Below are 21,795 nucleotides of genomic sequence, written 5' to 3'. Positions count from 1 at the left end.
AGACTTTTGGAATTGTTAACCTTTTATTCTGTTTTTTGCCGGAAACAAAGCTCCTTACTGTGACTCAGAAAAGGAGGGCAGGTGAATAATTGAAGATGCACTGTCATGAGGACCAGTTTCAGTGTGTTTAACTTCATCTTTTTTTTTTTTAAGTTACTCTCAAGTAAAATTTTTCTACCTACTTAATAATATTTTCACTTTTTACTGATGCTAATGGAATATTTTTTCTTATTTCCAGAAAAATCCCAAAATAAAATCCACACCATAAGCTATGTCTCCATCAAAAAGATACTGAGTGTTTTAGCAAGGAATGAGAATTGGACTGGAAAATGGGAAAGTGGGCCGGGTAAATGGGCAACTCAAAAAATTAGTAGGGATGGTTTATGAGGGATAATGGAACTTAGAGATGAGTTCTTATTGCAAAACCTGAATGTAATATATCAGTATTATTTCAGAGAGGTATACGAAGCAGGTCAACAATATTGACCAATCTCCTTTGGGTGGATGAAGTTGCATTTTGGACAAGTAATTCACAACCCAACCCACTCTCCATTAGAGTATTCCTTATTAATTTATTTAATGGAATTAAGCAGAAAAAATATGACAAGGAAATGCATTTTATATTTATTCATTTATTTCACAGAAGAAGAGTGGTATAAGAACCTTTGTTGGCATTTGTTTTCAGTTTGACTTTTGTTTTTTTCAGCTTTAATATGAACTTCTCTTTTTCAGCAGACTCTGTCCACTTCAGGAGTTTCAGTCCCTGAGGTGCGTAAGCAAAAAAGGTTTTCACATTTGGCCATATAGGTCATTATACATCTTTTCATTGTTATAAAGAACATTTGGGGCTATCTCAGTGACCTACTAATATCAATTTGTTAGTTCATTTTGTCTCATATTCTGATATTTGGAATTGGGGATCTTTATATTTTATTTTTTTTAAAGTTTATTACTATTATTATTTTATTTACTGTGAGAGAGAGACAGAGAGTGAGTGTTGGAGAGGCAGAGAGAGAGGGAGAGACGGAATCTCAAGCAGGCTCTGCACCATCAGCACAGAGCCTGACACGGGGCTAGAACTCAAACACCACGAGATCACGAACCCAGCCAAAATCAAGAGTCAGAAGCTGACTGAGCCACCCAGGCACCCCAAGGAGATTTATATTTTCATGATAGGATTGACTTGAAACTGTTTCAATCTACTTTTGTGACAAACATTAGGAAAGCAAAGTTATATGAAACAAATTATACAGAGAAAAATAAAAGTTATTTTGCAAAGAGTTTTGACCTGTGTATAAGAATAGCATCATTCCTATTTGTCATGTTAAAATGTAAATACCTTACAGAAAACCCAAACGATGCAAAGTTCTATACCATTAAAATGTAGTTTTAAGTGATAGTAGATTGAGAAACTCTTGCTCACTTTGAAGTGCCCATCATTTTAAAAAAGAATGTATCTGCATTAATCAGTTAGCATATGACATTATCTAGGAATGTCACTGGAATAAAATATAGTCACAGAAAAAATGACTTCTATTTTGAAAATAAATATAGGTATTCCCATACCATTTATTTTCAGTAAAGTGTTAGCTTTGTCTTTGCATTAATAAAGGAAAGCCTCCACATTTTTCTGTGACCCTATTCTATTCAGTTGTTTCTATCTTTTTTTAAATGTTTATTTATTCTGAGAGAGAGGGAGGGAGGGAGGGAGGGAGGGAGGGGCAGAGAGACAGGGAGACAGAGAATCCCAAACAGGCTCTGTGCTGTTAGTGCAAAGCATGACGTGGGGCTCGATCCCACAGATCGTGATGTCATGACCTGAAGTGAAGGCAAGACCCAGATGCTCAACTGACTGAGCCATGCAGGAGCCCCTCAGTTATTTTTATCTTTAAAGGATATGATCAGATGGTATTATTTCCCCTAAATTATAATTTGAATTGGCCTCCTTAGGAAAAATATTATTTATAATATATGAATACTACATAAGGATATGAGTTTCTTTAGAGGAAAGCATAATTGTACAAAAATGTAGTAACCTCTCTTCCCTACCCACCCCTGCAAAAAAGTTTTCCAATTAGTGTAGACTGCTTCATGAGACTTTTAAAACTTTGATTTTGTAACCAGACATATACTTTAAAAGATACTGGAAATATGTTTGAAAAAGTAATGTTTCTAATCTAAGAGAAATATTAAATTGTTTTTGTATTCTTTAAGTCAATTGATACCATTATTATCTTGATGGTTATAAAATAGAAATATTGAATTACAGACTTAAGTGACAAACGTTCTCAGAAAGTTTATCACTTAGTTCAGTTATTTAAGTGTAAGAGAACTGATTTTGTATATTCAGGTGTTTGAGTTTATTTTTGCCCGTGAATATAGGCACTGCATTTGAGATTTAAAATTTTCTCCTTAGACTTGATAATTTCCACAGATCTCCCATATTAAACTGCATAATCTATATCATATAAATAGAATAAATAGACCAAACTGCACTTTTCATAATACACTTTTCTCATTTAAAAACAAACAAACAAACAATTTCTTCTTCTGTAAAGTTATTAAAAGTCTTCATACATTGCCTTTTATTTTCTGGCAAGATATATTGGTTTATATTAATTTAGACTTTTCACCATTGTCTGAAATCATCATATGAGTTTTTTTCAACTATGTTGTTCCAAAAATTTTCTTAAGCCCATATGTGGATGTTTACACTGGTGAGTGTATGAACACACACACACACACACACACACACACACACACACGTATCCCTTTGTTCAACTATCAGAAACAATTGCTTGTTAGGTAATTGTTAGGTTAAGATGTATGTGGGGGAACTTATGGAAGGATATAGACATACCTTAAACATTTAATGTGAAATACGTACATGTATATTTGTTGGCTACACTTTTGATGTAGGTTAAAGGGCTTTTCTATGAGGCCATATCTCTTGTTTGGAAATTGTATATAGGCTTTCTTACATATATCACAGTCTTATCACCCATGGTAAGTTTCAGTTATCAATTGTTGTGAAGCAAAAGTAAAGCATTCCCTATTTCATGAAAAGATATTCATTTATTTATGAAAATAATTGTCTTCAATTATTTTCAATTTTTTAAAGTATAACAAAAATTCAAGGATCTGTAAAGCAATTTGAGTGTAAAATAACTCTTAATATTTTTTAAAGTTTATTTGTTTTGAGAGATAGAGCATGAGCAGGGGAGGGGCAGAAAGAGAGAGAGAGGGACAATCCCAAGTAAGTCCCATCCTGTCAGTGCAGAGCCTGACATGGGACTCAATCTCACAACCATGAGATCATGATCTGAGCCGAAATTGAGTCAATCACTTAACTGAATGAGACACTCAGGCACCCCAGTAATTCTCAATTTTTATTAATTTTCAAAGCTTTTACAGTCATTGTGTCTTAATCCAACTGGACCACTCCTTCTACACACACACACACACACACACACACACACACACACATACATCATGTATTATTGTGGTTCCAAAGAATGCAAGTTATTTTCACAGAAACAACTTATTTTACACTCAGGATTCAATGGTTTGAGTAATAATTAAATCACATGGTTATAATAATAAGATAACAAATTCTACTTGGAGCTGGTATAAACAGATTGGGGGCAGCATAGTAATCACTATGTGGAGCATTTAACTCAGCTGGTTGAAAGACATGATGAGTATGAACAAACAAGAGTGCTACCTCCTTGCTTTTAAACTTTGGCTCAACATGTCTGTGGTGACAGTTACAGAGAGAGGAAATTGAGAGTGAGTGAGGTACGTATGCACACACATACTTTTATAAAGTCACAACCATATACTGGCAAACAGTCCAAAGCAAAAGATTTTGGCATGGGCCTTCTCATTCCTAAATTTCATTGCTTCCAATCAGTATTTCTTGAACAGAAATTTTGTATGTGGTTTGCACCCAATATGAAATTACCCCAAGATAAAATAGTCACATTGTGTGTGATGTGTGAAAACCGGGACTTGGGGACCAAGTTGTAAATTGTACCTCCGGGTTTTGTGGGTGAGTAGCACCTCTAGGTCGTTTAAGACTAGCTTTCATTCTAATTGTTTGCCTCTCGTCTGCCCCAAAAGACCCCACCTGGATCACGGCACCACTTATCCCCAGAAATGGGGACTCAGCAGACAAATAAAGTACTACCAAGTAAATGAAGTACTTCTTCACAACACCCATCTTCCACTCCTGCAGTGTAAGCAGCATACATGTGATAAGTTAAATGAGAAAATATAGCAATATACTTTTTTGTATTTTAAAAATTTTGCCATTTGCTAAGTGCCTATTTTATGCTGGTATCTTTATCCACATTTTCTTAATTTATCATCACAAAAATCTTCTCATTTTATAGATGAACTCAGTGGTGGCTTAGAGATAGCAAATAACTTGCCCAAGTTTGCATGGCAAATAAAATACAAATCTGGGATTTGGCCTCCAAGCCCATACTTAGGACTTTTCCCAAAGTAGTTTTAGTTTTTTAATAAGTCCTTACTTAACTAAATTAAGAAAGAAATGAAAACTTTTATAATATATCAATTATTATATCTATGTTTAAAGCTTTCTAGACTTTTTTTTCTAAATCAAGACTGCTTTGCTACTCAGCCATAATAAATTTTGCTGCAACTTCCAAGGATCCCTAGTAGATTTAGAGCTTTTGTTACTTTCCGAGTGAATTTGTTTCTCTCGGCAGGGAACGGCTCCAGTTTCACAATAAGGTCACAATAATTAAAAGTGCAGTTCTGCAGCTGTCAGCCTTGCTTTCATGGAACCCATAACCCTTCTAAGCACCAATGAATTTGTTGGCACGTCTGCTTCCACGAGACCTTTTATATTGGGGATATCTAAGTGTTACCTTGGGTTCAAATTCTAGAGCTCCTGAGAAATTTCTGTGGCCTAGCTCCAGTGGCAGAAAGGACTAAGTCTCCCCTAAGGCAGGTAACTGAGAAAGCAAGTTCCAGGACTAGCCAGAAGGATGCTGTTGCAACAGTGCACCAGCCCACCCTTTTGTGGCTTTGTACCAATGGAGGTACTTTGCTGCTGCCTGTTTCTCATGCTGAGATTGGACAAAAAGAAGAAAGCCCTGTGCTCGAGGTAATCATCACTTGCTGCTTGTAGTTTGTGAGTGATCGATAACAGCAGGCTCAAGTATTGTGGTAAACATCCCTTTTGTGAAAGTGGTTTTCAGCAATGCACAAATACTCTACCTCTGAGAATCAGCATGATATAAAAAAAATTTTTTTTAAAGCACAGGTTTGAAGGGAGGTCTTTTTATTTCATTTATTTCATCTTTCTGTTTTCTGTGAATGGTCCTTTCGGCTTTTTTTGTTGGTTAATTATGGTGATTATTCTTTTGGAATTCTATTACAATGTATTCCCCAGTTAAGATCTGTTGTACTACTTAGAGAGTCTGAGGATCACAAAACACTGAATTCTATATTCAAAATGTCTGCATAACGAACACAAATGGCTGATATTTGAAAATCCTGAAATATCAATAACTATATTTTATTTTTTGTAGTCATATTTTCTATATTTTGGGGGATAGAGTAGCTCTTTTCAGTGTTTGAATAATTTCTATTGATTAAAGCAATAATTTTCCAACTCTTTTTATATCTTGGATAATTTATCTGGCAGAACAAAATTTGTCTTGATTATAATAAGGTAATTTATTTTGTTATTTAAAGCCCAAAAACTTAAAAAAAAAAAAAAGCAGAAGGTGAAGTGGTGAGCACTGACCTCTATTACCAGAAATCAATATTATCCTGAATAATGATGCAAAATAAGGTTGGTGAGTTCTTCTTGAAACTTTTCAGTAACTTCAATACTGGGAGTAATTCTCTTAAATATCACAATAGAGATCTGCCATTCAGAGTTAACCCCCACAACAGGCTAATGAAATTTCTGTGGACAGCAGATCTTTGAAAGATGCAATTGCTTCCCCTTTCTGTCCCTCATATGAAATGAAAGAAGTAAAGATTTTTGTAGTGGAAATAGGAAAAAGCATCCAACTATCATTCTGTGAGCTAATGCTGCTTAACTAAAGTATAGTGGATATTTCATGGAGATTGCTCTACAATTTGGAAATAAAGATGAAACAAATGAGTACAATAAAATGATAACTGTGGGGAAAAGTAAATGCTTATGAGTTTCTCCTGTTTACAATTTTCGGCCTTGAGTAATTCCACGCATTCTACCCACTAGACATATTTCCCTTAACCAAAGAAACCATTTGGTTTCTTTGGGGTGTGTGTATGAGTTCGTGTGTGTGTGTTTAAACAAATGTTTACTATTTTAGCATTATCTGGATTATATAATAAAATTCACATGCAGGTGGAGGTACTGAGGATTTTTCTATTAACTTGTTGTATACCTCATTCTTATAATTTTAGATTTCAAAAATAAAATCTTAGTTGAACACTCAATGTAGGATTTACATTTTTTTTGTATCTTACAAAGGTTACTATAAAGCATTTGTTTCATCTACTCCAGTTTACTCAGAAAGATGACTCCCTGGAGAGACCTGAAGCTACTTAATTAACTGCTTTTTGCTAGTTGGAGGGTCTTACCAGCAATGGAATTTCCCCAGCTATGTGCATGGCTAAGAATAAAATCAAGTTAATAGATAATTTGGTAGCTCTTTACAGACATACACTTACATGTATTCAATTTCCAGCATTATGTATATAAATAGTTTGGTCACAAATATTCAGTTCCAATATGACTAACCAACTTAAATTTTATTTAATTCTTGTAACCTAAGAATTTTAGGAATTAAATGTAAAATAACAATTGTTGGATTGTATGTCAGAATACAAGGTATTTAAGGTATGATAAGATATTAGATATATAAGATATTAGGTACATAAGTATCTTCTACACTATAGATTTTTATAGAGCATTTTATAGAGCGTTGTATGTTTTACATACCTGTATGCAAGCATCCAGAAAGAAATTATTCCCATACCTACCTCAGCATTTTATTTTTGAACTCCTAATATAAGTTATGTATTTTCAAATGTAATCACTGAGACTTGCTTATTTAATATACTTAATGTAACTAAGTGTAATTTTTCATACATATATGCACTTGGAAATAGAACAAACACTTTGCATAATACTAATGAGCACCCTAATGAGACAGCCACACTTTCTTATTCATAATAACTTTCATTTATTGAGCACATATTCTAATATAAGCACAATGTTAGGAATTTGTGTGTTTTCTATTAAATTTTGCACAACTCTGAGGAATATGTATTGCTAACTCCATTTTGAATAAGAGTTAAGTGCTCCAAGGTTACATGACATTTAAGTAACAGAGATGGGATTCAGCTCAGGCTTTCTGACTCCAAACCTCATCCTATAATCCACTCTTTCTATGCATTATACTCTTAACTCTCTAGGGACAAAATTGTAATTTGTAAGTTTAGAAAGAATGATCTATCTTTAAAAAAAATCAATATTTTTGCCAGAAATTATGCTTATGTGAAAGTACATCGTTTTCCAAAGAATGTGAATTTCAGGAATCCTATTACACCATCCATTTTTAGTCACACAAAAAATATATTCAGTGATTTTACACCATGAAATTGCAAGGTAAATGGACTGTATTGATTAGCATCTATTTTGGTCTCAGAAATTTTCTGATCCATCTGGCCCTAATATAGTTAAAAAGAGCTTTACTTGTAAGTCCAGTTAAAATATGTTCCAAAATTACAGAAATTGAAATGATGCTCTAAGAAGCAAATATAGGGACTAGAAAATATGTGTCACTCAAATATTTAAGCATACATGCCAGACATTGCTTTTTGATCGGAACAACTTTTCACTCCAAGCCTAGACATGGCCCAAGAATCCCTCTTAATACAATACTATTAAAACATTAGAAATCGTTTGACTCTTGATTCATCTATTTCTCCATTCATTTATCCTGACTTTTGTCAGACACTGATTGGGGATCTGATGTTGAACAGTGAAGCAAACCAAGCACTTTTTCTTCTGAAGCTTTGACTAAAAGTGGGGATAGACCAGCATTAAACTAATTAAACAGAACACATTTCAGGTTCTAATAAATTATATATTATATTTGTATATAATATGCATATATATGTATATAATATATATGTATAATATGTATATATACACATATATGTATAATACATATTATATATGTATGTATAATATGTATATATACACATATGTATAATATATATGTGTATAATATGTATATTATATATGTATATAATTATATATAATATATATAGTTTTATGTGTAAATATATTATTATTTCTATAAAAGGAGGCTAAAGGGAATAGAGAAGTCAATTTGACATTTGAACAGAAACCTGAAATAAGTGAGGAACATGCCCAAAAGAAAGCTTTGCAGCAGAGAGAAGAATGATGGCCAAAGCTCTGAATTAAGAGCTTACTCGTGATCAAAGCATAAAGAGGAGGTGGGGATAGCTGGAATGGAGTGAAATAGGACGAGTGTGGCTGTTGTATAGAGAATTGACTGTAGGGAGACAAAGATGGAAGCAGATTGATCCCTCAGTTGATGATTACAATAATCCAGGTAAAGAAGATGGCAGAGGCTTAAGATATGTAATGTTGGAAGTGGTGAGTAATCATCCAGTTTGGGATTTATTTTTAATGAGAGTAGGCAGGAAATTCAAGAAAAAATAGCTTTGGATATTTGAGGACTAATGTGTGTTTTAGACACACATGGACAGATAGAAAGGGCATTTGTATGTAGGAAGTAAAGTTTAAGGGAGAAATCTGAACAGGAACTATAAATTTAGAAGTCTTCCTCATAAAATTGAAATTCAAAGCCTTGGGATTTAATGAAGTTGCCTAGGAAGTGAGTGTAGATAGTGAAGAGGAGCCATTCAAGGAAGAGGTTAAGTGTTATGGACACTAAACCTGGGAGGGAGAATCAAAGAAAGAGACTCTGAGGAAGCAATTAGTGAAGTAGGAAGAGAGCAAAGAGTAAGAGAAAGACGTGTCCAGAAGCCCAAGTGAGGCAAGTGTTCAGGAGGCAGGAAGAGATCAGTCTTCTCAAATGTCACTAAAAAGTGGAAAAGATGAAGCTGATCAATAGGTGTGGTAATGAGAAGGTCATTGGTGATTTTAAGAAGAGCAGATTTGGTTGATTAACGGTGATAAAATTCATTGGGTTGGGTTGAAGAGAGAGTGGGGGTGGGGGTGGGATAGAAACAGGAAGCAGCCAACTCCAAGAAATGTTTCCACTATGATGAACAGAGGAATTAGCTGGGATGGAATGTGTGTTTTAACTCTCATGCCATCCTTGATATAAATAGCAGCTTAAAAGTCCGTCATGGCTTCATTTGCAGTATTGCCTGCATGTATAAGCCTTGTTTTTAGTGCTCAGTAACAAATTTCTTAAATTGTAAGTCCATATTACTTATTCCTACCATTCCTTATGAAAATAATTAGTCTTACTGGTCCTTGATAACTTCTGGTGAAGAGTCCTGATTGGGCACATAGGGGGAATACCATCTGGCTTTCTTTAAGTGATAATTAATTTCTTTAAGATAATTAAAGAAAATAATATTTCTTCTTGTGCCTGTATCATGTGGACTGTTGCAAGCAACAGATTTCTTAGTAGTCATTAAGATACTCCAAATTAGGAGCATGGGCCCAAGTCTGTAGCCAATAAAGTCTTTGTGTTCCCCTTTTTATGAAAACAATATTCTTATAAAAGATTGTCTCCTTACAGGAAAGACAAGCAACAGTGAAAAAGGAAAAAGGTGGTTCCCAACAGTCAAATAAAGTGACTGACAAAAACAAAATGCAAAGAGCCAACTCCGTGACCGTGGATGGCCAAGGCCTACAGGTAGGACTTTTTTGATCAAATTTTAGTGGCTTTCATATTTGTTCCTTCTATGCTCTTACAGGCACATATGTCCAGCTGTCAACACATTTATTTAATGTGCGATTAGCTCAGCAGAGGACTTCAGAAAGATCTTTGTTAATTTATCAAGATGACGGTTTTATATTTGATTGACAGAGTGACACTCTGATTATATTAATCTCTTACGACGTTATCTGCATTTGAAACTAAATGGTAAGAGATCTTTTGCAATTCCATAGGTTTTGCAAATCATTACTAAATGTACCATTTGTTACAGGCATACATGTTATTTATTTACAAGTTTACTTTCTCCATATATGTTTATATATTTGGAAGAATCATTTTGGTGGCAAAAAAAATGTTTAGGAAAAAAATAAAATGAATTTCATGTGTGTGGATATTTTTATTGCTAAGAAATAATAACATAAAGGGTGTTTATGATTTATTCATATATTCCTTTAGTTTTAATTCAAAATTAAAACTCCATATATATTTCTAGTTTGAATAAACACAGGTAACTCAAAATCTGTTTTTAGCACCCTAGTATCTCGGACATCAGCAGTAAGATTACTTTCAACCTACATTTTTAGACATCCTAGAGATTGTGTGGATTGTATTTATTTGCCTTTATTTTTCACTCCAACCAACATGTGAAGTTGGCTAAATCTTTGTGACATTGTGCATTCATTTTTTTTTTGCTTTTTTACCTATATATTTCTCTCTTCTAATTTTCATTTCCTTTTCTTACAACAATATGCTTCAAGTTTCATGTTCTCCAAAAAAAATTACCAACCACTTACCAAACAAAAGTATATTTTGTCACATTCTTGCCTTCAATATACAGAACTTTGTATCTTCACTTTTCATTAATTATTTTATCTATGATATTATGGATTATGTGTTTTATATTTCCCTATATTGGAAGCACAGTCCAGAGCACATAGTAGTTGCCTCAATGCATGTTTCTTCATTATTTTGAAGATCTCATTAAAAATTTAATAGTAATTGCTTAAATACTGATAACCAGATTGCTGATTTGTTTTTGATCTAATAAAACACATTGTGAACAGAAATTTTTTAAGTGTTATTAAACTCAAATATAAAAAGAAGAAATTCTAAATGATGAAATTGTTACATTGGTTAGAAAGTTTAAAAATTAAAAGAGTAAAATTAAAAGTATTAAAAGAGTACTAAAAGAGTAAATCAGGATCTACACTTTTTGGTAGTCATCTTTATATGTTTAGCAATCTCATTGAAAGACTCAAATATGAAGTCTGTCTACTTGGATAAAAAAAAAAAACTTAAGTGATCCTATTAAATTTTTGTGAAAAATATCAACATTTACAAATCTAATACACCAGCTGCAAATGTTGATTAATTACATCTTTAGTCATTCTGGGTTCCAGTGATGAAAATATCAGAATGGAGAATTAATTTAAAAATCAAGTACATTTCACACATGGCTAGATACATACTTCTCAACATGAAAGTTAAACGTGCACCATTTGTCAAACAGTATATGGTAGACACTGTGATAATATCTTATGCCTACTAAGAGAATCTTCTCAATAAACATATGAGATAACTATCCTTAATTTTCGCAATAAACATATAATGCATATCATCATTATTATCATGACTTTCAAAATGAGGATACTGATGTTCAAAGGCAAAGTTATTTCCAGGGCCTCCCACTTAGTCAGTGGTAAAGCCAAAGTTTGATAAGGACAGTCTGACTCAGAGTTTATGTGTTTAACTCCTAAGATACCTGGCCTCCTTGGTTAACAAAGTTTAACAGGTATATAAATGCTAACTTCTTGACCAACTTGTTCTGACTACCTGCCTTTCTCTGTGGACATATTGCATCTCACAAAACAGATAATAACTTTTCTAAATTTTCTTTAGAGTGTGAATTTATCAGGTAAAGTTGTTAGTCAGGACAGGGTAGACGCCAGCCTTATAAAACAGGAGTAAATAAATACCTTAATTATTGTCATAATAATTTTTTGAATTTTAAATGTTGGTATATAAATCATGTGCAATAGTCTTTCACCTCAGCAGTGTGGACTAAAATTAATACACATGGGTATTCACATAATTTGGGGGAAAATAGAAAAAAAAATGAAAGAATAAATTATTGGATAGCTAATGCAAAGTAGAAAAATAAACTTTGTTGTAAGAATCAACTTAAAAATAATAACATGGTTATTCTTTATCAGGAAAGATAAAAAGATATGCCAGAAAGTTAATTTTTCTGTGAGTTTTAAAAAATGTGTATCACGAAAAAGCATTGAGTTGCAGGCCAGTTTGCATAGAAGTCCATGACAGAAGAGATCTACCCTGCTTAAAGAAGACTATTAATCATAGTTAAGCACATTCATCTTACTTCTTTCCAGCTAACCAGCATAATGATCAGGATTATTATTTCTAATTAGAGGAAGTAATAGATCATGTATAACCTTAGGATGAGTCTCATTAATTAACCCGGGTCCTAGGGGACTTCAAATAGAGGTGGTTAGGCACTCTGTCTTTGTCATCGCTCATACCATAGGTTTACACTTAATACATATGATCGAATGTAATTGAAACTACAATTTCTAACACGCACGAGATGTAAAAATGCAGTAAGTCTTCGCATGTGAACAAATAAGTGAAACAGAAGCATGGTTTAAACTGTATTCAACTGAAGTTTCCTTGTCCCTAATTATTGTCTGAGAAGAATTTCCAAATTAAAGGGTCACTTGAGAACCAAAAAGTCCAGTTTGTGATACTCTTAACACTAGAAAGAACAGGGAACCTTTATATTTAAACATGTAAAACTGAGCCAGTGCCATCCCCTGCCACAGTGCTTCTCCCTGTCCCTATTGTTTTTCTTATTTGCAATATCTCATTCTTTTAATTACCAAGACTGTAAACATATATATATATATATATATATATATATATATATATACATATATACACACACACACGCACACACACACACACACATACACACACATCCATGTGTAGTATAAATGACTTTATAGTGTGTGTATACAATTAATTTCCCGTTATTTGATTGGACTGTGTGTGTGTGTGTGTGTGTGTGTCCGCGCGCGCACATGCGCATGCACCCCTTGACTACTTTAGGAACCTCAAGCCACTTGGCTCTTCCATAATTAGCTCTTCATTGTCATTTTAACTCCCTAAGTCCAGAATTATTACTCTACACTTTAAGTAATGCAACAACCTTTAAACTGAGTTCCTGTTCCCATAGTTGTAATGTGCTAGCTTATCAATAATATGGAAAAAATGGAGTTCCATATGAAGTGTCAGGACTGAGAGTTAGAATTGTCTCTAATATTAAGTAACATGGCCAGATTTGGCCTCATTAAAGTGTGATATTTGAGTAAAGACTTAGGTGAGGTCTTTAGTCTGTGGATATCCAGCGATGGGCAGCCCTAAGGCAAGTGCATGCCTGGCAAGTTCTAGAATCAACAAGAACAACTGCCTGGTTGGAGCAGGGTGAGCAACATGGAAACTGGTGAAGACTACTTTAGAGAAGCAAGAGGAGCTAGACGTACAGAGCCCCCAAGGCCTGTATAAGAATTCTGACTTTCCCTCTGAGAGAGATGGAAAAATAGAACATGATCTTGACTTAACTGTTGAAAGGCTTACTCTCGTTGAGAATGTTAGGGACCAAAGAGTCTAGGTTGGAGATTTTAACTAGCTATTTCGGGTTTGTAGGATAGAGGTATGTCCAGAGTAGAGCAGGAGAGGTGAAGAGATGGATTCTCCATATATTTTGAAGACACAGGCAACAGGATATGCTGATAGATGTGTGTAGGGTTTATTGCGAAGTAGAAATTAAGTACATCTTTTAGATGATTGGCCCATTCACCTGAAATGATGGAGTTGCCAGTGACTTACATGGAGAAGGGTCTGTGTCAATAGGTTTTAGACAGAAATTTCTGATACTGTTGGACATCTAAGTGGAGATGTTAAGTCGGCAGGCAAATAAGTGAATCTAGAATCAGAGCAGAGGATAGATGCACATTTGGAAGTGAAAGTCATATTGATGGTACTTAAAACCATGAATATGAAATGAGATTACCAAGAGGGAGAATAGAGAGAGAAAGGAGTCATTAAACTGGGACCCAAAACCAGTCTGAGTCAAGTCATGCCCTTTAATATTTACTATATGAAATGACCCCATTATGTGAGTAAGATTTCATGGGATCAGCTCTCTTCTCTATAGAGAAGAATCCAGTATAAACTTTCACATCCTGGAATGCCCTTTATCCAATTTATAACCATTCTTCAAGATTTCAGTTATCTTGAGCATTTCCTCCCTTTGTAAATATTGTCTTTGTTATACCATATTTCCTACTGCATTGTATCTTCAAACCTTGTCTGAAAAGCCCAGGGTTCTGTAGAGAGATGCCTCAAGCACAATGGTGGGACAATGGAAGGCTGAGGATAGGGTCAGGGTTCTTCTGAGCTTCAAACAGAGCAACTGGCTTTTCACCTGTCTTATCTATTCTTCCACTTAAGATTACTGCAAATGCTATAGAAATATTTACTTCCAAGAACAAATCAGTTTAGGCTGACAATTTTTTTATGTATGTATATTTTGGTTTTCCCTCCCCTTCCACCAAAATTTGTTAGAAAAGGGTACAATATTTTAGGATGGTAGTAAATCAGTATGTGAAATAACTTGGGGCACCTGGGTGGTTCAGTCACTTAAGCATCTGACTTTGGCTCAGGTCATGATCTCCCAGTTCTTGGGTTCAAGCTCCACATTACACTCTGTGCTGACACCTCAGAGCCTGGTTCAGATTCTGTGTCTCCCTCTCTCTCTGTCCCACCCCTCACTCACTCTCTCTCTGTCAAAAATGAATAAACATTAAAAAAATTAAAGAATTAAAATAACTGAATTTTACATCTTTAAAATTTTGTATGAAATAAAAATTGAAAATTCATGACATTAAAAACTATATTAGATATAGTTCAAAGAGAATTAGTAAACTAAAGATTGATATATTAGTGCTATCTAATTCTTGGATTCCATTCAGGTTTTACCAGTTGTCCAGTAATGGCTTTTATAACAAAAGCAGCTAGTACAGAATCATGTTAACTTCCCGTTTTTGACAGACAGTTGTGTTATGTTCATGTTCTTGTGTAAAGTCAAATCTAAAGTAAACAAGAGTGATAAAATATCATCTTATCAACTTAGTCTCAATTGGTTCAGGAAAAAATGTTATTTGAATAGTCCTTTTAATTTTTCTGTAAATTTGGAATTATTTTAAAGTATAAAAATAAAAATATCACTTCAAAATATACAAAATTAGTGTAAGATATTTCCATAAAACTTTATTCATCAAAATCAGATGTATTGAGTTTCAGAAACAAAGAAAAACTTTGTATTCTTTTAATCTGCTTAAATTATTTTAAGTATATATGATTTACATTTCAATACAAATTAGTTCCTCTAGTCTGAATTCTGAATTTGATAAGTTAGTTCTTACCTGAAATTGACCTCCCAGGAAAATAAAATGTGGAATCAAATAGATCGGATTAAGTAATTAAAATGTCACATCTAGTAATTCCTGTATTTTTTCCCTCGTTTCATACTCTTCAAGTTACAAAAGGATTAACTGATAATGAGTATCCCCATTCTCAATAAGGAGAATAACATAATGTAAAATAAAATAAGATACAGATTCTCTTCAAGAATTTTGATATCAAGTCTCTGTTCTTCACTTAGGGTCTAGAAATATTAACAAGTTTGATGAAGTATGAAGTTTCTATGCCTGGTTCCATCTATATTCAATTCTGTGCCCTTGTGGATCTTTCATACCAGTGACAATTAGGTTCTGCAGCACATAATGGAGAAAGAGCAAAAACAAAAACGAATAAAACATAACAGTAGTTTAGAGAAGTTAACCATCAATTTTTCTTTACTGTAAATAAAGTCTAGAAGAAGGATCTCCAGAAGTATGGCTAATAAGACAGTTCCACATTTTTATCAGGGCTGGTTCTATCTTTCCTGTCCTCCATCTGTGGCATCATCAAGGTCACCTCATTAGCAAAGATGGCTGCTGGTCCTTGGAATATCACATTTCATGCTGGCATCCAGAGGAAGATGACTAGAAGCTGTTACGCTTCCTTTTTAAAGAGTGTATCTTGAGTTTCCACAAAACACTTCTGTATCAGTCGCCTTGGGCTGCTGTAATGAAGTATCATAGATGGGTGGCTTAAATAAGAGACATTTATTTATCACGGTTCTAAAGGCTGAACAGTTCAAGATCAGGGTGACAAGTTATATTTCATTCTGAGGCTTCTTTTCTTGGTTTATTGGTGGCTGCCATCTCCCTTTGTCCTCACGTTACCTCTTTGTGTGTGCAGAGGCAGGGGTAGATCTTCCTTTTTTAAGGGTACTAGTTCCATCATGAAGCTCCCACTCTCATCTAACCTTCCTTGCATCCCAAAGGTTCTCTCCAAATACCACCACACTGTGGGGTAGGGCTTCAACATAAAATTGGGGGAAACAAAATTCGATCCATAGCAACTTCCAATTATAGACGAAACATAGACACATTTTTTTCTACTTAGACTATTTGCATGCTTATATGGCAAGACACCAAAAGTTACACCTTCCTAAAACTCTTCAAAAGAAATACGTATTTAAATTCTGCAAACAGCAGCAATAGCTTCCAAGGTACAGGTATGATGGGAAGGGCCAGTCTTTCAAAATTTTGCCCAGGCCTCTTTCGATAAAGATGAAGAGAAGTAGGAGAAGTAAATGACAGTGGCAGTCTTTGACAGTAAGATGCTGCTCCTTCTTCCAGGAGTATTAGTGCACAAAGTAGTTGTTATTTTTAACATGTCAGACCTGAAAATGATCATGCAGGACTACAGTTTTGGTGCTCTCAAATTTAGGAATTCTATCTTTGGTCTTCTGGCTCCCAAATTTACTCTGGTGGGTTGGTATTCTTATAGTAACAAAGTGTAGCCAGATTTTAAAGCTTTTTGAATAGGGGCTTGAAAAACATGCTAGATTTGCTTAAAACCTTGACCTTTCCAGTGTAACACCATTAAATGATCCCTTCACACCAGTGTCTTTGTGGTGCTGGTGTTTAATCACATATTATCCCTTAAATGTAGATTGTGTTACGTCAGGAGTTTATCTGACATCATTATCAAAGAAGCCGTGTTCCGGGGCGCCTGGGTGGCTCAGTCGGTTAAGCGGCCGACTTCGGCTCAGGTCATGATCTCGTAGTCCGTGAGTTCAAGCCCCGCGTTGGGCTCTGTGCTGACTGCTCAGAGCCTGGAGCCTGTTTCAGATTCTGTGTTTCCCTCTCTCTCTGCCCCTCCCCTGTTCATGCTCTGTCTCTCTCTGTCTCAAAAATAAATAAATGTTAAAAAAAAAAAAAAAAGAAGAAGAAGAAGCCATGTTCCACAGTGCCAGGTAACTTATAAATAGATATCTCAAGTTTTCAGTGTTTTATTTGTATTTAGTCTTATTTCATAAGCCTACTTTGTGATACGAATATATACGAGGAAAAGACTGCTAAGTGATTTTATTCTTCCTGTATTTCCATTTGGCATATTTGACTTTTGTGCTTACAGAGCATCCCTGTTCTTCTAAATTTGTTCTTTATCTATATTATCTTCTATTTTCTAATCCATTTGACCTATTTATCCATTTACCCACCTCTAAAAATAACATCTACATTTTTTTTTTGTATTTTGAGATCTTATAGACTGTATTCTAGCGGGATATTTATTTGATGGTAATAATGTGCACCTTAGAACACAGTTGTTCTATAGCTTGCTACTAACCTTTATTTGATAAATGGTTATGATGCCTTTAAGTATTCCATTATACACGTATTTCTGAAAGGCATTCAAAACATATTTAAAAATACATTGTAAATATTTGACCCAGTGTGAATTTAATATAATCTAATTTATTTTAATAGAATTGTAAGCTGAATGTTGAGTTTGGAGAAGATCATCTTAATGAGTGTTTGGGTTCAGACTTAATGTTGTGCTTGAAAACCTTTATTTACCTTGAGATTCTCACCCTTATTTAAAAATAAGAAGTAACAATTCAAATTAGGTGCAAAAATAAAAATCCACATCTGTTACCATTACTTTTTTTGAATGTGCAAACTTCAGGAGTTCTTTCTAATTCTATAATAGGATAAAAAAAATAAAGGAAATTGAATATAAGTCTTTAGATAAAGTTGTATTTGTGTAGTTTCTTTTTTCTAGCTTTTAAATGAGGGGAGAAGAGCACACATTGCAACCTAGGAGGCACTGTCTATATGTTAATTGATTGAACACGTTTGCTACAGGAAAGTTACTACAAATCCACTTTATATGTCTTATCTCCTACCTAAATTAGAACCAAACCAGGAACAAGGAACCCTTGTCCTCTTTACAGAGGAAAGCAAAACAGAGACAGATACAATAGATGAAAGTGACAAGTTGAGTAAGAGTAGAAGAATTAAGAATATTTTACTCAGCCTTCTGTAACTAATGTGAAGATTTTAACATTTTTCCAGTGCCTATAATCACTGGAAAAATTACAGTTCACTTAAGATTGGAGGAAAGTGTATTAGAAGAATATTTTAATTTCTGTTGTTTGAACAAAAAGGAAGAAAGGATATCATATGGTAAAATGGTTGTTTTTAAGTGTCTCATTACATATTTTAGAATACCTTCTGAGATAGAAAAAAAAAAGAGCAATAAAGGATAGCCTGAATCTACTTTCAAAAAGTAAAACTGATCAAGAACTTTTCAATTTAATATTAAGAGGGCTCCAGTAGTTGCATATCTTGTTACTAAATATTTTTTGTCAAACTGTATTTAGACAGAATTTTTATAGTGGTAGATTGAATAGGAACACATGCATTTAAGAGTCTACCTATTAACATTGAAGTCAGGCAAAATGCAAGAATTCTTCCTCACCATCCTATCAAAAAACAGCTTTACCCCCTTCACACCAATAAAGTGCTATCATTTTATTTGATTTATTTCTCTTCATGGTATGTTTTACTGCTAACTACATATTTGTTTGCTTATTGTCTATGTCTCGACTAGAATATAAGCTGCACTAGGACAGGCAATATTTTCTTGTTCAACCAAGAAATCAGTATCAGTAGATAGTAGGAGCACAGTCAGTTTGCGGATTCCTGATTAGCAAACAGACTTGATTCACTGGTCTTCTACTCCCCAGGCAGGGAAAGAAAACATTGAGGAAAAATTGTGTACAGGGGAGCGGTTAGGCTGAAGGAGACCTCAAACTATCTTATTGAGATTCTAGTTGGCAAGAGATTGGGTAGATGGATTCCACACATGCCACAAACCTCTAAAGAAGCTGTCATCTATAAAGTCAGGCCTGTCTATAATTTAATCCCTTTATTTTCTTCTAATCGTTTTCCTCCCACTATCTTCTGTTTCATTCTGTCTGGTTTACTCACTGTCCTGCAAATTGTACCTTTTGTTTTCATCTCATGGCTATTCAATCACCATTCCTTCTTCATAGCTACTTTCCTCTCTGCCCTATACCTAGCTGGACCCTACCTGTCTCTGTGGTGTGGATATGCCTGTTTGATATAGTAAAAACATAGGGTTCAATTGAGTTGTTAAACAGATCTATCTATCCACCCAAATTACATAACTGAAGAGCCATATTCTTAAAATTGCTAATTGATATTTCATGAAATAGAAATTACAAGGGTCCTTTTCATACATAATGCGAATAATTTGACCATCTATCCAAATTTCTTCTAGATTACTCCTGTTCCTGGTACTCATCCACTTCTAGTTTTTGTGAACCCCAAAAGTGGTGGAAAACAAGGAGAAAGGTATGTTTTTAAAAATCAGGTTCCTTTTCTATGTCATATGTATGTAAAAGATAAACTAGAATTGGAGTGTAAAGACATTTTATTTACTTTTATCTATTTTTAATTTTTTTAATATTTATTCATTTTTGAGAGAGAGAAAGACAGAGTATGAGCGGGGGAAGGGCAGAGAGAGAGGGAGACACAGAATCCGAAGCATGCTCCAGGCTCTGAGCTGTCAGCAGAGAGCCTGATGCGGGGCTGGAACCCATGAACCGTGAGATCATGACCTGAGCTGAAGTCGAATGCTTAACGGACTATGCCACCAAAGTGCCCCATAGAATTACAGTGTAAAGACATTTTAAAGCATTATTCACTATGGTTTGCGAATTTTAATGTGAAATAAATCATTCTAGAGTCGATGTATAATATATTGATATGATCTCTCCTTATTCTTATATAGTTCAAATTAATATAATAATGGCTTTTTATAAATATTTTTATTATCAATCTTGGGTATCTGAGTTCTCTCTACCCTATCACCCCTAGCCCTTAACAAAGAGCTTTGCATACAACATGGCTCCATAAATAGTGTTGAATGAAAATTGGTTCTCTAAGTGGTCAACAAGGTGACTTCAGGTAAATCATCACTAAGTAGTGAGGAACAGAATTTATATTCAGCTTCTAGATAAATTGTATTAAAATGATTTTCTACATGTGAGTTTTTGTAGTACGTGATGCCATATATCCTTAAGGAAAACAATCTGAATTATAATCTGAATTATAATAAGGTTCATTATCAGGTGTCTCAGCATTCTGGCAGACAATGCAGAAGTTTCATTTTTGTAATACATTAATGATTAAATCATAATAATTAATAAATATCTGAAAATCCCATTGAAGAGTAAATCTTATGTCCTTATAAAAAGGCACGTCATAAACAAAAATGCAGTTGCGTCTGCTATAATTTCCAGAAGTCTTTACTTATCTCAACAAAAAAATGAGATGAAAGCATCCATACAAACACTATGATAATAAAACAGAAATTTGCATTGTGATTCTCATGGTAAGTGGAATTGTTTTCATGGTAAATGGAATTTTATAATTTCTTTTCTTGCCATATAACTTTCCAGCTTTATGTTAGTGAAAAGAAGAGTGCTATTCTTTTTCCAATCAACAAAATATTATTTCTGCTTAGAAAGTTTTGTTTCCTTTATCAACATGTAGTTGTATATTTTTTTACTCTGCTAAACATGATAGAAATTATTTTCAATTACTAGTGGCTTCATAATTAAAAGTGGATTCATTAAAGAGAACAGTTACCTCACTTTTAGAGATACAAAATCGCAATTAAATGATAACTAAAATTATTTTCTCCTTTACTACATACAGTCTGTCAGCTTTATATATTATGGATGTTTGCAAAAAAAAAAAAAAACTCTTTATATGGAATTAGGTAAGCGTTAAATTCATGTTGGAAAGTAGAGATAAATGAAGTATGAAGAGAAAGAAAGAAAAGGTATATTTTCAAAGGGAAAGCATTCCTTTCAAATTAGGAGAATATGGATCATGCATGATGACCTTAAGAGAGTATCTGACTCCCCCTTATCCCATTAAGAAAAAAACTACATAGATAGACTAAAGTCAGAAGTAAATTAAACTTAATGGCAAGAGGGATGATACTGCAATGCTCCTAATTTTTGTGAATGAAGAAGAATCATCTTTCAGAAATAATGATCTTCCATTCAGGGTTTCCTTTAAAAATAATTGGTTTTTAACTTTGATATGTTAGATAACTCGCAAAAGGTTACAAAATTATATATTTACACAAAGTGTTCCATACCAGTCAACAGGTGTGAAAATGTTCACATACCATTCATTCATTCATTCAAACAACAAAACCTTAGTGAATCCAAACTCTACTAGGAAGTGGGGAGAAAAGACCCACAATATAGCCACGTAAGGAGGCAGGCACAAACAGATAAACTGCAGTACCCCAAGATGAATGACCACCTAAAAATGTTTAAAATAAAAATGCTGTTGAA

The 21,795-nt window shown here is 34.0% G+C and overlaps 1 protein-coding gene across 13 annotated transcripts in view; it reads left to right on the top strand.

Moving 5' to 3' along the window:
• Positions 1-21,795, top strand: part of DGKB (diacylglycerol kinase beta) — a 715,307-nt gene that overhangs the window by 242,921 nt on the left and 450,591 nt on the right. For 9 of the 13 annotated variants that reach the window (XM_042919239.1, XM_042919212.1, XM_042919257.1 and 6 more), the window contains exons 13-15: positions 733-768; positions 9,780-9,896; positions 19,701-19,774. In XM_042919239.1, coding sequence (XP_042775173.1) covers positions 733-768; positions 9,780-9,896; positions 19,701-19,774 — 227 coding nt within the window. The remainder of the gene's footprint in view (positions 1-732; positions 769-9,779; positions 9,897-19,700; positions 19,775-21,795) is intronic. The other 4 variants (XM_042919249.1, XM_042919223.1, XM_042919264.1 and 1 more) reach the window with 2 other exon arrangements.

This window comes from Panthera leo, chromosome A2, assembly GCF_018350215.1.
Source record: "Panthera leo isolate Ple1 chromosome A2, P.leo_Ple1_pat1.1, whole genome shotgun sequence".
Taxonomy (NCBI): domain Eukaryota; kingdom Metazoa; phylum Chordata; class Mammalia; order Carnivora; family Felidae; genus Panthera; species Panthera leo.
This window is presented reverse-complemented; position numbering and strand designations above follow the sequence as displayed.